The sequence below is a fragment of the Nymphalis io genome, chromosome 11 (assembly GCF_905147045.1).
Source record: "Nymphalis io chromosome 11, ilAglIoxx1.1, whole genome shotgun sequence".
Lineage (NCBI taxonomy): Eukaryota > Metazoa > Arthropoda > Insecta > Lepidoptera > Nymphalidae > Nymphalis > Nymphalis io.
In genome coordinates, this window is record NC_065898.1 from 5,655,643 (window position 1) to 5,670,541 (window position 14,899).

The following is a 14,899-nucleotide window of genomic DNA, read 5'->3' on the forward strand; positions in this document are numbered from 1 at the left end:
CCAACCCGCATTGGAGCAGCGTGGTGGAATAAGCTCCGAACCTTCTTCTCAAAAGAGAGAAGAGGCCTTAGCCCAGCAGTGGGACATTAACAGGCTGTTACTGATTTTAAAACTTTACATATAAAATATACTATTACATAAGTCTCGTTAACCAAGTCACGCAAATGGTAGTAAATTTTTATTGCTTACCAATTACGATACTTTACGATTATTTCTAAACAATATTGGTGCTATAAAAGTAATTTTATTGTAGAATTTTCTTGAAGCAACATTTGATTTAGTATTCAATGTTATTGAAAGGCCTAGTGAAAATCAATCGCTGTTGTGATTTATTATTTATTGGAATGATTTAATTCGATTAATAGTATCATTATATTAGTATTTTATTGTGTAGCTATGATATGTGCTTTTGAATGATAACATTGATTTATTTTGTTTTTGGCTTGAAAAGAAAAAACCGTTACATCAAAACAAACATCACACACACACCATCATAGATGTAGGCCATCATATGTTTTAGCGATAAACATAAAACATTAGTGTCTTTGAAGATTAGATAAATAGTTACTGTTACTATACAGATTTTTTTGCCTTGTAGGTTATGAGCAAAAAAAAAATTAACACAAAAAATGTATCGTGTGCATATTTCTAAATACATATTAATAATTATTAAATATTATGAGTTTCGATAACATTGAGCTAAGAGCTAACAATCAAGCTGACGATTTTGAAATATCGACAAATTTTTTGACAATTGTATAATACTGGCTGGATAATTTTGGCACGAGTGTGTCATTAAAAAATAAAATTATAAACTTAAATTCTATTTATAAGGTCTTCTTGCTCGATTTCGGCATTGGCAGCATCGAAGACACAAACACAAACAACGCAACAGATAATATAGTGAGCAGTCTTTGTTATAATAAAAGTTACGAATTTGGCATAATCGTTGATTTAAATCAAGGCGAGCACAATGGATTTTTTTAGCCCATATCCCAAGCCCATTTAGTATTGTATACGTAGTTGAATTGTGTCGATATAATAAATATTTAAACTTAGGTATTGCCAAGTTAGAAGCAGCGAAATTTAAATAGTGTATTAATCAAGTTTACATATTTTACTAAAAACTTTTTTCTGTAATTATCGTTGCTAGATTACAACACCACTTTCCAATGTGAAACCTAATGGCCTTTTCTCGGTTTCACCCATCTTAGTCATGCAAAACTCATTACGGAGTTAATACTTTACGAATAGAAAAATAGCGTGTGAATGTTACGGCTTTTACTATGTTATGTATACATTCTTTACGAATATTTTGTTATTTTTTAAAATTTTATTGTTTTTATTGTTAAATACTTATGTATATATACTAATATTATAAATGCGTAAGAAACCTTCTGCCTGTCTATTACGCATTCACGCTTAAACCACTTTAATAACAAAGTCATTCCTTAGTGTTCTTGCTTGTTTGCTTAATACCAAATTTCATAAAAATAGCTTCAAATACAAACCTACCACTTACTCACGAGGGCGAAGCCGCGGGCGACAACTAGTTCTTTACATATAGGTTATTCTTCTAGAGTGTAATCAAGTGTAGCTATTAAATATGATATTTGTATTGGTTTTAATAAGCGTCAAATATTTTCCACTTTAATTTTTAAGTTCTAATTTAAAAGTACTAAAATTATACATCGATTTCATATAATATTAGTATGATAAATAAAGTGTGTTCGCTTTGATTATACAAAAACGAACGAAGCTGAACGCGGTATTTCAGAAAATAAGTATGTATGTAGGTATATAGTATACTTTCCAGGTAGCTCTCAAACAGGTAAAGCGCTTAGTCAGCTAATGTTAATAAAAGAAGGTTACGTATACGAGGAGATACGAAACTAGGGAGAGAATATACTCTTCTCAAGACTCTATAGCTCTTACTCTAGGCCTTCATGCACACATCTAATAAGGAAGTATTAGATCTGGGCTAGATAATATTACTAATAAACAAAACACTAAATATATTTATACTAAACAAAATAAAAATAACGAAATAGACTTGATTATTTTTAATACAATTATGTCTTTGAAATATTAAAAATTGCTAATACTTTTTTTTATACAGGAAATAATACCATTTAAAATAACACACATATCATTTAAAAAAATGTTCAAATATTAAAATGTTTTTAAATTGTATAGTAATATTTGATTTAATGGAGTAGACTGATGTTGTGTACAGTTAAACAATTAATAATATTAATCTATCAGTATATTGACGTTGTCAATAAAATATTTTGCTATTTTTTTCTTTTTTCTACAGTTAAGTTCTTTAGTATTATTTTAAATAAAAATATAGATTAATAACTATTAAACTGCGCGCTCCTGCAGCGAATCTTTGTACAATTTAAACGCATTTTTCTATAAACAAATGCATCTATCACAACATACAAGTACAATATGTGCACATGGTGTTCCGCTTTCGTAATGCTATATCGTCCCACAATATTATTTATGTTAAGTTTACGACGTTTCGAAACTGGGTTGTGTTGACGATGGATTATAGTCACGATTTTATATTATGATGGGAAAATGTTATATATTGTACATTGGTGTAGTTAATTCTTTAATTTATTTAATGAAGCCGAGATGGCCTAGTGGTAAGAACGCGTGAATCTTAACCGATGATCGTGGGTTCAAACCCGGGCAAGCACCACTGAATTTTCATGTGCTTAATTTGTGTTTATAATTCATCTCGTGCTTAACGGTGAAGGAAAACATCGTGAGGAAACCTGCATGTGTCTAATTTCATTGAAATTCTGCCACATGTGTATTCTACCAACCCGCATTGGAGCAGCGTGGTGGAATAAGCTCCAAACCTTCTCCTCAAAAGGGAGAGGAGGCCTTAGCCCAGCAGTGGGACATTAACAGGCTGTTACTGTTACTGTTACTGTAGTTAATTCAATTAATACGCGCTATTATAGCTTACATTGGACACTTGGAGTGAAAAGATTGAAGACAAAAAATAGTGAGACGCGTCATTGTGGATTAAACTATACATATGACAATATGTGTTTAATTACATAAAATGTCTGTTGTAAACGATACTATTTTCAGTTAGTGATGACTATTTACAATAAATATCGAATCGTTCATATAAAAATTAACAGTTGTTTTTTTTTTTGCAAACTCAATAATATTTCTTGTAGTTACTATAAAAAAATAAAATGTAAACAGTTACGTTGTTACGCTGCGGATCTGCGTACAAGTATTAGGTATAAAATTTCTTCTAACACATGTTCGTGGGATGGGTTACCTCTTTACACAGATTACGTTATATTAATTTAAATTAAGATCTTAAATATCTTAGAATTGCTTGTTCACACAAGCCTAGTCATCAACGTGCTATATGATACTCGTATATAGTATACTTTCCAGTATACTTTAACTGTGAAAAAGCTATCAGCTACACCACTTAGGCCCTTTTAAAACTACAATGAGAAGCCTAGTAACTCCAATTTGTAAGAACAATTAATGCCATATAAATAATTATTTCAATTATATAATTTATTATTTTTTCTTGTTACAGGTATGAATAATTTTGACTACGATCTTTGTAAGTTTTTGTCTTTTCAATATTAATATCATATTACTGTAAGTGTTTAAATTTCGACATGTTTGTAATGTTTGAATCGTTAGATACGGTAATTTAAAAAAAGTATACTCAAGCAATTATTTCCGTCATGCGGCAGGTAAAGGTCGAATTACGTCAGCCTTGCACGAATGTAGGTTTTATATCTTAGTTTTTCTCGGTTATTTAAATAAGGAACAAGATTTGATATGCATTCAATTTGAAATCCATACGATTATATTTTAATAATTTTCTGTATAAACCTTTTCTGTATAAAGAATATTACGAATTGATGTTTTTTAAAAATTACAATTTATTAATTATATATTTTTTAATTATATTTGAGTTTGGTAACTTTTTTCACAACATATCACTAAGTTCGTATTACTAGCTATGTAAGTGTATCAAATTTCTGTCTGTTATTGTAAAATATGTATTCATTAAATAATTATTATGCTCGAAGTATCATAAAAATAAATACTGTTAAAATTGGATGAATAAATTTAGAATCAAATTTTTTCATACTAAGATTTATCAAGAGTTCACTCGTGTATGTGTGTTTGTCTTTGCGCGTGTGTAGTAACTTAGTATGTAGTTATAAACGAATAGCTCAGTATTTTTCGACTTGATGAAAAATGTTCTAATATAAGTATAGATTTTAATCTATTGAACAGGTCGCTTAAGATTTGCCAATCATTTCGGTAATAAAATCGTGTTGTCACTGACGTGAACTCGCAATAGAGTTACAACTATAAGGTGTGAATGTTATCTAATAGAGTTTATGACGCAATTACATCGACGAATTTGATTCACTCCTCGCTTTTAGTTGATTGAATAGGTATTCGTTTATTGTTACTAGGAAATTTTTGGGTGGGTCATACGCATTATTTAAACTACTTTCGTTATCAACGCTTTTTTTTGTTTATGTCAGGCAAACAATTACTTTTTTCGTTAATCAGATATTGCAAATAAGAAAATAGCGGACACATATTTCTTTTGTCGTTAATAAATATGTTTAATATATATAAAAAAATAATTTTGTTATTTTCGCCTCAAATGATTTACTAATAAATAATTATTATAATTTTGATTAATTAATTTGGTGTACAAACTACTATACTATACTCAGCTATAATTAATAAAATAATTTCAATGTTACAATTAGTGAAATCGATAAAATAGTAGTCTCGGGGATTTATGAAAATCGTTCTTAAAGTTAATGCCACATTAATCGCGTAAATTAATTAATTTGCAAAAGTTTTAAATCATTTTCAGAAATTGCGGTTGTGGACATGTCGGTTGGAAATATTGTGATGTAACATTTGTATAAAAAATGCACATTATTCTGCTAGATAGATCATTTTGTCGTGTTTTTTGTATAGAATCTGCTTTGGTCGGATGTTTCTCAACTGAGGCAATTTATTTCTGTATTTTCATATTCTTAGATTAAAATCTCTCAATTGAGTTCAGCTGCTAATTGGATTATTAAGAAAAGCCAGTAAGTCTACTTTGTGGCCTATATCTGTTAAGTAGATTACTTAGATGGGTAATGATTACGTTCGTTTTAAATAAATTAAGAAAATATGAAAAATCAGTATAAGGGAAAAAATATGTAGATTTCAATGTGTATGTTTAAGTAACGGCCTATTGTCCCACTTTTGGGCTAAGGCTCCACACCATTTTCAAAGAGTAGATTTGGAAGATATTCCAGCACGCTGCTAAAATGCGGGTTCGTGGCACACTTTCATCCAATACATTCATGTTTCCTTACGTTTTCCTTCACCGCCGAGCACGAAATGAACTATGAAATAATTAACTCAAATTAAGCTCATGAAAATTCAGTGGTACTAGCCCAGGTTCAAACCCGGAATTTTCGGTAAATAATCAGGTGTTCTAACCAATAGGGCATCAGAAAACATTTACCTTAACACCTATTTTAATTCCACGTTTCCTTATAATTTAACAAAATAACATATCGCATCTGTCAATGATTTTAATAGCACTTGTAGACTAAATTGTCTGAAATGCGCACATTCGCCTAAATGTTCAACCTTTACACTAAACGTTTAAGCAAATGGTGCAGTTCTATCGATGTTGCCTTTGGGATTTCGACAATTGTTGCAGTCTGTTTTCCTATACTAAATTAAACTCTAAATTTCTTAAAGCTTTTCGTATGACTTTTAGTGGTTCTATCGACTTACGTTCGTTTAAATTTAGAATTTTGAATTGTTTTAATTCTAAATTTAATTGTATTACAACATAGATTTGTCAATACATACTTTAATTAAATATGTAAATTATGTAGCACTAAAAATCTGATTATGTCTACTTTCAAAGTCAGTGTTTTTGGTGATCGTGTCATTCATTAATATGTATGAGACGTTAGCTAGTTTACGTAGGACACCAAGCATGACTCCCAGCAATAACACAACAGACCCTTGTCAGCTAAAGTCCAAAAATACACAGGGCTCCGTCGAATTTTCGTCTACCCAGTATAGTATATCTTAAAAAACCTCTCTTGAGATATTGTAGAAAGGCGTAAGGTTCATTAAATATTTATGTTGAGGTGAGAAAACAATTGCGGTCATGAGAATATATTTTCAAGCCTAATTCAGAGGGGGTGAGCTGGTACGGACCTCTATCTGTCCTCTGAATATAGCATAACTTACTCTTTATTTTTAATTTCTTTGATTTTTTTTTTGTTTTTTTTTTTAAGAATTTTCATAATTATAAAATATTTAATATTATTTATAGTGAAATAAAATAACTTACTACTTTAATAGCTAAGTATTGTCGTTCAGATAGCTACCGTGTGATTGATTAATTGAAATTAAAGTTCTATCTAAGGGATAAGGATTGAAAATATTTTGAGATAATTCTTAATCTTAATATCGCTGAACGACCGCTTTTTGGTGCTTAATACTATTTTATTTAATCTAGTTTTTATTTAAATCAATATAAATTGATAATTTAAAGTAATGATTTTATTAACTGTACGTAATATAAAATATAAATAAAATAATTTAAACAAAAATGAAATTACTTAGGTATTTAATTGTGTACATAAATAGGTTTCCAGGCGATCTGTTAAATGACAATTAATATAATATTGAAAGTTTATCAGTGCAGTGAGTGGCGTTCACCTTTCTTTTGACAATAATAATTTCAATGATAAAGGCCTTTGACCGAGACACGCTGATACGATACAAGTTCGTGTATTATCACACGCTATCTCCTGTTTCCTATGTTACGTTATCTGTATCGGGAGATACTGGATATTTATGCAAATTCATGTATTATTATAATTACACGCATACATTATATTTTTGAAGTCTCGGTGTTTAAATATAAAAATATAATCTTATGTAGTAATAAAATAAATAAGTACAATTATTTATGTTATTTACAATAGACTGATACAATACTGTATGAATATAAGACAAGTTGTTCTATTATTTTTTGATTTCAAATAAGTAATCAGACTGTTCAATGGGCCAACCGATGGTAATTGGCCACCACCGCTCTTAGACATTGGCTCTATAAGAAATGCTAACCATTCCTTAATTCGCTAATGCACCACCAAATTTGAAATCTCTAATGTTATGTTTCTCTTGAGCCTTGAGTAATACTGCATCCAAACATGAAATAAAATATGTACGCTGAAAAAGTGTAACTGTAACATCAATTCCATCGCGCACAAAGAAATTTGGCAACTCCTTTCTTTGTCGCACTACCAAAAAATGGAATTCCTTACCAGCTCACGTGTTCCCCTCCTCTTACAACCCGGGTTCCTTCAAACGAGGCGTGAAGGGTATCTTACGGGCCGGCCAGGCGGGGACGGCTAGTACAGAACATTCTTCCCGACTGTACTGGCCGTCGTCGCGTTTGGACTCTACTACCACTTACCATCATGGAGTAGAGTCATTTGCCACCCCGGCGAATATAAAAAAAAAAAATTGTAGATTACCGTAACTAGCTGGAACTAATTACTACTAGACATTTGTGTGCATGAACATGTCTATTGTCGTATATACAAGTATGTCTTTACAAAAGAAAAACAGTATATTACTTGCTATGTATGTGTATCAAATTTCTGTCTGTTAATGTAAAATATGTATTCATTAAATAATTATTATGCTCGACGTGTTATAAAAATAAATACTGTAATACTAATATGTAGTATATTAGTTGTCTGGTTTCTATAGTACAAGCTCTGCTTAATTTAGGATCAGATGGCCGTGTGTAAATAATGTCCCAGGATATTATTATTATTATTAATTATAGAAAAAGTGTCAAATGTCAATGTAATTTATAAAAGATACGACAAAGATATGCTCCAGTAGCGCAACTATGTCAATCCAACATATATATATATATATATATATATATATATATATATATATATATATATATATATATATATTTTTATATGCCCCGGGATGGCAAATGACTCTACTCCACCTGATGGTAAGTGGTAGTAGAGTCCAAACGCGACGACGGCCAGTACAGTCGGGAAGAATGTTCTGTACTAGCCGTCCCCGCCTTGCCGGCCCGCAAGATGCCTCTTCACACCTCGTATATATATATACTATTGTTATAAATATCTTGGATTTTAAAGGTCACTAGAAAGTTCAAAATTGTATGTACAAAGTCGGCTAAGCATTGATGTTTAGTAATTAAAGAAAAATATTATAAAAACGATTGAACCATAACATGTTTCATTTTTATGGAAAATATTATATTACCTCTTAATATATCTAGTATATTAAAATCGTTAAAATTTTTTGTGAAATATATGGAAATCAATTCAAGTTTTCATTGGAATGTGATCTTTGTCTCGGTTATGTCTTATCTAGAAAATAAATGAAGAGTAATTTCAAAACAGTATGCAAAATTTAAAACATCATATCACAATGAATAATTTGAATATTTATTCATAGCTGTAATATTTGTGTTTAATTGAGATTTATTATAAAAATTGCATATATTAATTTTTCATACAATGTTGGCTGGCGTTTTTTGGTATTACCCCGCATTTTTTGTTAGTAGCGTTAAGGTATGTAGCCAATAACCTTCTATTAAGCGGCCTATGTAACGCAAAAAGAATTATTCAAAGCGAACTGGAAGCTCCTGAGATTAGTGGGCCAACCATTCAAACTCTTCAAGTTTAAAATAAAGATATATATGATATAGGTATATGAAATGTAGTTGTTACATTAGCTTACATATAGGACAGCACTTTAGTCAATTATTTATACAGATGAATGAGGTATCTATCGTGTCTATGCTTGAACACAACTAGATACAAGAGACATTCCACTACATAACTTGAGATGTAATTCAAGTACTTATAACTCGTCGATGTATGAAATGCTTTATTTTCATGAAAATGTTTACCATTTTGAGTACTCTACATAAATATATTCTAATGGACTTGGTTTCTATAAACTTTTGTCTGTCCAAAAACGAAATAAAAAACAAAATATCCGAATTGACAACAATTTTTTAATTATACCTTACTATTTATTGAAAGTATTTGTATCTAATGTATTCATCAAAAGCCGCTTTATATTGTAGTAGTAGAATTATTCTCCGAGTAATGGAAATCCAAATGCAAAGGAAAATGCAAAAAAACGTTTTCACAATGCGTGAAGATGAGACCTCACTAGCAAAGAGAGCGTTGCTGTTGCCACAGTATGGAGAACATTCATTAACAGTATTAAGATACATTCGAATCGAATTATAATTAAATTGTATTATTATTTTTATTGATATACAATAAATATGATTTTCATTCAGAAGTGAAATTGACGAATGCACTATTAGGTATTAATATTGCAAAATAATAAACCATTTCTTTCTATCTTAAACGCCTTAAATCGCGAGATATCTTTGTTGTTTGTATTATATGCTCAATGAAACCGGAACACATTAATAAATACAAAACACTGGTGCTTCTTGGTGGAAAAATACCAATTATTGCTTAGCTCAAGAAACAATTATCAAAATGTTATCTTATATAAAAATGGACTTTTGTAAATCCGTTTGAGATAAATAGACTTCAACATTGTTTGAAGTACATTATAATCGTCATTCGTATCCTAATAAAATGTTTCCTGCTTGACAAGTTTGACCCAATGGTTATAAATAGTACTAGGAAACTTAAGCCACAGCTTAGATGATATACTATAACTATATAACTTTTTTGCGTTAGAAATGAAAAAAAAATTACTCGATAGCCGTATTATTTAAGCTGTGTTTACGTGCGAGGCGAAGAAATTACGTATAATAACAGCTCGCTTTTTCCGAGAGAGCCGCTAGGCGCTACTTTTCTGTTCTTGAGCTCACGCAATGAGTGCCATCATCTTTAATGCTAACAGATTTATGAACTGTAATAGCTGCATTTTTTGTCCTAGCCTGCATGGGGAAACCCCTTTCAAAGTTAGGTAACAATTTTGAAAGTATTTTAATCGCTTTTTAAACCTCACTTAAGTTGTGTTTTAATAACACGATGTTTCTTTGTTTCTTAAAAGCGAAATTAAGTCACTTTATATAATACATTCTTTTGTTCCACTATTCGTTTATAGAAATGATATTTATTTATTTATTTAAGATTTTCCAACAAAAGTAACAATCAACCATTGCTATAAGTATATATTATTTCAAAATAGCTTGATATATTATCTTATGTGATTAAAAAAATATGACATAAAAAATAAAGAGACAAAGTATCGTCTTCAAAGAATGATTTAATTAATAAAGTTCATTCGTATTTTTCTCGAAACAAAGTAAGGCAGAATAATAAAAAGAGAATAAATTAATATAAAAAGAAAGAAGTGATATTCTAACTTTGCTGTTTCAAACTTTTTACAGCGTATGAATACTCTTCATCTTTTAATACTTTATAATTTCGTTGATTATATCAAAGATTTTATTAATAATAAATATCAAAAAACACTATAATTTTATTACTGTCTGAAAATAATTCCACGTTGTTGTTTGTTTCTATTCTTTTGTTATATACACAGACATTATTTTCATAAGACCAAATAAAAAAAGGCAATAAAATGTTATAAAAACAACATACTTTTGAATATTCTTTAATCTTTAAAATATTATTAGCACAAAAACACAAAATAAAATTCTTGTAAATGTCTGTATTTCTGCCATTACAACCCGAGTACTTTTGGTAAATGTAATTTTTCCTTAAAATTCAACAACACACATGTCTGCAATTATTTGTAATACAATAATTGCAGACTTGCGTTGTGATCTATTTGTATGTATTTTCCAGTAATTCTTAGACCACGGCATTAAGCAGAGGGCCATTGTTTTGTTTTCGCTGTACAAAGTATTAGCCTTTTGTTTAAACTAACCTCGTGGTCAGACTATTCATTATCTTTCCTTTTGAAAACAAGTGAAAAACGAGTACATTGATTGTATTTATTTGTAAATGTAATGCAACATTATGTAAATATTGCTATTCTTTTTTTAAATAACTTTCTTACTTTTTTATTTATTTTATGTATATTTCAATAGCCGAGATGACCCAGTAGTAAGAACGCGCGAATCTTAACCGATGATCGTGGGTTCAAGCCCGAGCAAGCACCACTGATTTTTCATGTGCTTAATTTGCGATTATAATTCATCTCGTGCTTTACGGTGAAGGAAAACATCGTGAGGAAACCTGCATGTGTCTAATTTCACTGAAATCCTGCCACATGTGTATTCCTCCAATCCGCATTGGAGTAGCGTGCTGGAATAGGCCCTAAACCCTTAACAGGCTCACTATATTTCCATACTTAATTAACCTATTTATATCTTTCAAATTTACGAAAACTAACTAACTTTGGTCAATTTATATATAGCAGTAAAGCCGTGAACTGCGATGGTTATTTAAATACTTTTATTCAAAGCTCATTCTGTAATACCTTTAATATTTGTTGTAAGCATCTTGTTATCACACGTTTTCCTGGTGCCAATGCTATCAGTATTTCAGTACGTTGCCAGTTTTCATACATCATTTTCCTGCGTTATTTCAGATGGGACGGACGCATTATTATAATCAACGATTCGAATGTTTATTTTTTTCCGTGCTCGTGTCGGGAATTGAGTGAAGTGTCTTTTACTTTGGAAGTGGTTTGATTATCGAAATGATTTATTCGCGCAGAAGAACATCCTTGAACACTTTGGTGATAGAGTTTATAACGAAAAGACGTGATTCAAAGGATTCACCTTTAACGTCGCCGGCTTCCGACGAGGTAAAAATTTATTTTGTTATGCTTACAAACTTCAAAGTTTTCGATTGATTGTATATATTGGCGCTATAAATGCGATGTTCCGATGGCCTTGAATCCGGGCCAATCTTATCAATGACTGATTACAAAACGATTTTTTGCTATAAAATGTAGTGTGTTACGAAATTTGCTCAATATTATGTCCATCTAAAGGTCACCTCAGTATGGTGGGAAACAGATAAAAGTATTTCAACATTGTTAAAGAATTTGAATTTAGAATAATGTTTTTTAAAACATTGCGTAAAACGATAACAATTAAAAGTTTTATAGAATTAATACCGCTAGGAAATCAGTTAATCGCGTGTTATTTTTTTTTATTACGTCAATACTAGGTATAAATAGCATTGTTGGCAGCGACTCTAGTTTACGGCCGTAGTTGTTTATGTACCTATTTCCTCTATGAAATTATCGAGTAAAAAAAATTTACATTATTAAAAATTTTTAGAACATTTGTCATTTTATTGAGACCTAACTTCAATTAACATTTTAGTGTTGTTGAATTTTCTCGGTCATTCTTGACACACGTACTATGCACATGAAGACTTTAGGCGTCACATTACTATCCTAACGCGCTCAGGGCTGTGGCAGCTATACTGCGGTAAAAAAAATATTTTACATAAAAAAACCAACTATTACGTATTAATTATGCGAATTACCGAGCTCGGATTTCAAGTTGTAAAAATAATTATAATATTTGAATTATACGTGTATTAAAACAAAAAATAGCATGAGGGTCATAAACATTTCATAATTATAAAAAGAAAACGATTATAATAAATAAGTATGATTATAAATGTTTGCAAATAAAACTTATAGCTTGAGTTTTTCATGCGTATTTTTATGCGTATTAGATTTTTTACTTATTAATACAATTTTCTATGCAAAATACATACATGAGCGGTTTATTACGAGCAATTGTAAAGCCAGCAAAAAATATATGAAACAGTTGGAAGTGGCATCCTTAACCACCGGATACAGGCACTCCTGCGCAGAACAAGTTTCTGTTCCGCGCTGCTTATCACCACCCAATTACATTTTAACCACTCAATAACAAGAGTTTTCAATTAGGAACCATATTTATTTTAATAAAAGTAACGTTTGATTGTATAAATTGTTTAAAAAGTTTTTACATATGGATTATGTTTTATGAGGTAATTAAAAATAACATAAACCTTATATTATTTAGTCATTTAAATGTATTTTTTTTTAATTTTATTGGTAAACAATGAGGTGACACTTATAGCATAATAATATAAAATAATATATACATTACATAAGTTGTCACCAATAATAATGACACAATTACTAAAATTTAACAAATACTAAACATATATAAAATCACAAAAGTAAAATATTATAAAATAATGTGTGATCTACATTTTGAAGACTTTGTTTTCTAAATTATGATAAAACTATACGAGTTAGGATTTGTAAAAACTTGTCAAGTCTTGGCTAAGTTAAGATCAATTTTAATTTAATTAATCATTTAATTTAGAAAATATATAGTTCGCCTTCTATTTTTTATATTATTTCAACTGCTGCTACTTTATTTTTATTATTATTTGTACAACATTTTAAAATTAAATAACATTTTTTGAAACAAATTATTTCAAAGCAATTCAAATAACAATGAAAATAAAAATATTTCATTTATAAACGTGAAAACTTGAAATGTAATAAATACTTATTTTATTAAAATGCTTTCTTAATATTTATTAAAATAACTTAATTATTTTGTAAGAAATGTGTTATAAAATAGTTATATTTTTTCATAAAAATGATAAGCTAAACTACGTTTGTATCGATGTGTTACAAGGACTAAACACTTAGTATATTTCTTATGTAAACCTTCTTTTACATGCCTATGCGAACCGTCAACAAAACTACAGTTAGTATGACGTCATATGCTATTGAAGTTTTTTGCTGTGTCGACGGATCGTTGATCTTCAAAACTTAGAGGACAATTATATTTATCGAAATCATGATCAAGTTTCTATTAAAGTATTAAAAAAGGTTATTTCTTGTTGTTTAATTCGCATGATTTTAATTATATTCTGCCATTGTTAAATTGAATAAAATATTTAAAAGAAAGATCGTGGGTTCAAAGACAAGCATTATTAAGTATTCATGTGCTTAATTTGTGTTAATAGTTTCAAATAGTGGGAGGAGCATTCTATCACATTGATATCCACAAATCCGCAGTAGAGCGTTGTGGTATAAGTTCTAAAACAAACCATTAGCCCAGCAGTTAAATAATAACGTTACATTTTATGGCACCTAACCCATTTTTACATTTCTTGTATAAAAAATAAACCATCAGATCCTTAAGCATTTATTTAAATGATAGTACTGAAATTTTGAATCACGAACATAAAAATTACATTCTTATATAAATATTACAACGGAAAAGGATTTAATGGTATTTCCAGCATCGTTGTAGTCTTATTTCAAGTTACACGCACGCCTTGTTTGAATCCTGGTCGTCATAGCGACAGTTGGGCCATAAAGCAGGTGCCCACACCAGCTGTCATGCTATTGTTTGTTGTAATACTACCAATATACCTTTTGAACAACATATGGCAAGTTTGTGAATCGCTTTTTTCTATACAACTTAATATCACATGAACTAGCTTAATGCATTCTTTAATTTTATAAAATAATATATAAAATTAAAATTTACATTTAAATATGTATGTAATAACGAGTTACCACAATTCAATAACAATTTTGTTTTCATAATTAACAAACGTCACAGGAAAAACCAATGAATAAATGAATTGTGGCTTATAACCATTATAAAACCTTGTTGGTAATTTTTAATTATTTATAATCTAACAATATATATATATATAATATATATATATATACACACACATACATATACGGACGATAGGTCTTTTTGTATTTCTAGGTGCATAAACGGTACCTCATTAAATTATTTCTTAGACTATCGGTGTCTATGAGTGGCGATAATCAC

At 29.7% G+C, this 14,899-nt stretch overlaps 1 protein-coding gene across 9 annotated transcripts in view; it reads left to right on the forward strand.

Moving 5' to 3' along the window:
* Positions 1–14,899, forward strand: part of LOC126771828 (rap1 GTPase-activating protein 1) — a 296,244-nt gene that overhangs the window by 221,061 nt on the left and 60,284 nt on the right. For 2 of the 9 annotated variants that reach the window (XM_050491954.1, XM_050491955.1), the window contains exon 1: positions 11,668–11,886. The exons of the other annotated variants lie outside the window; for them this stretch is intronic. In XM_050491954.1, coding sequence (XP_050347911.1) covers positions 11,779–11,886 — 108 coding nt within the window. In that variant the 5' untranslated portion in view covers positions 11,668–11,778. Of the gene's footprint in view, positions 1–11,667; positions 11,887–14,899 lie in introns of those variants that run through there. 9 annotated transcript variants of the gene reach the window in all.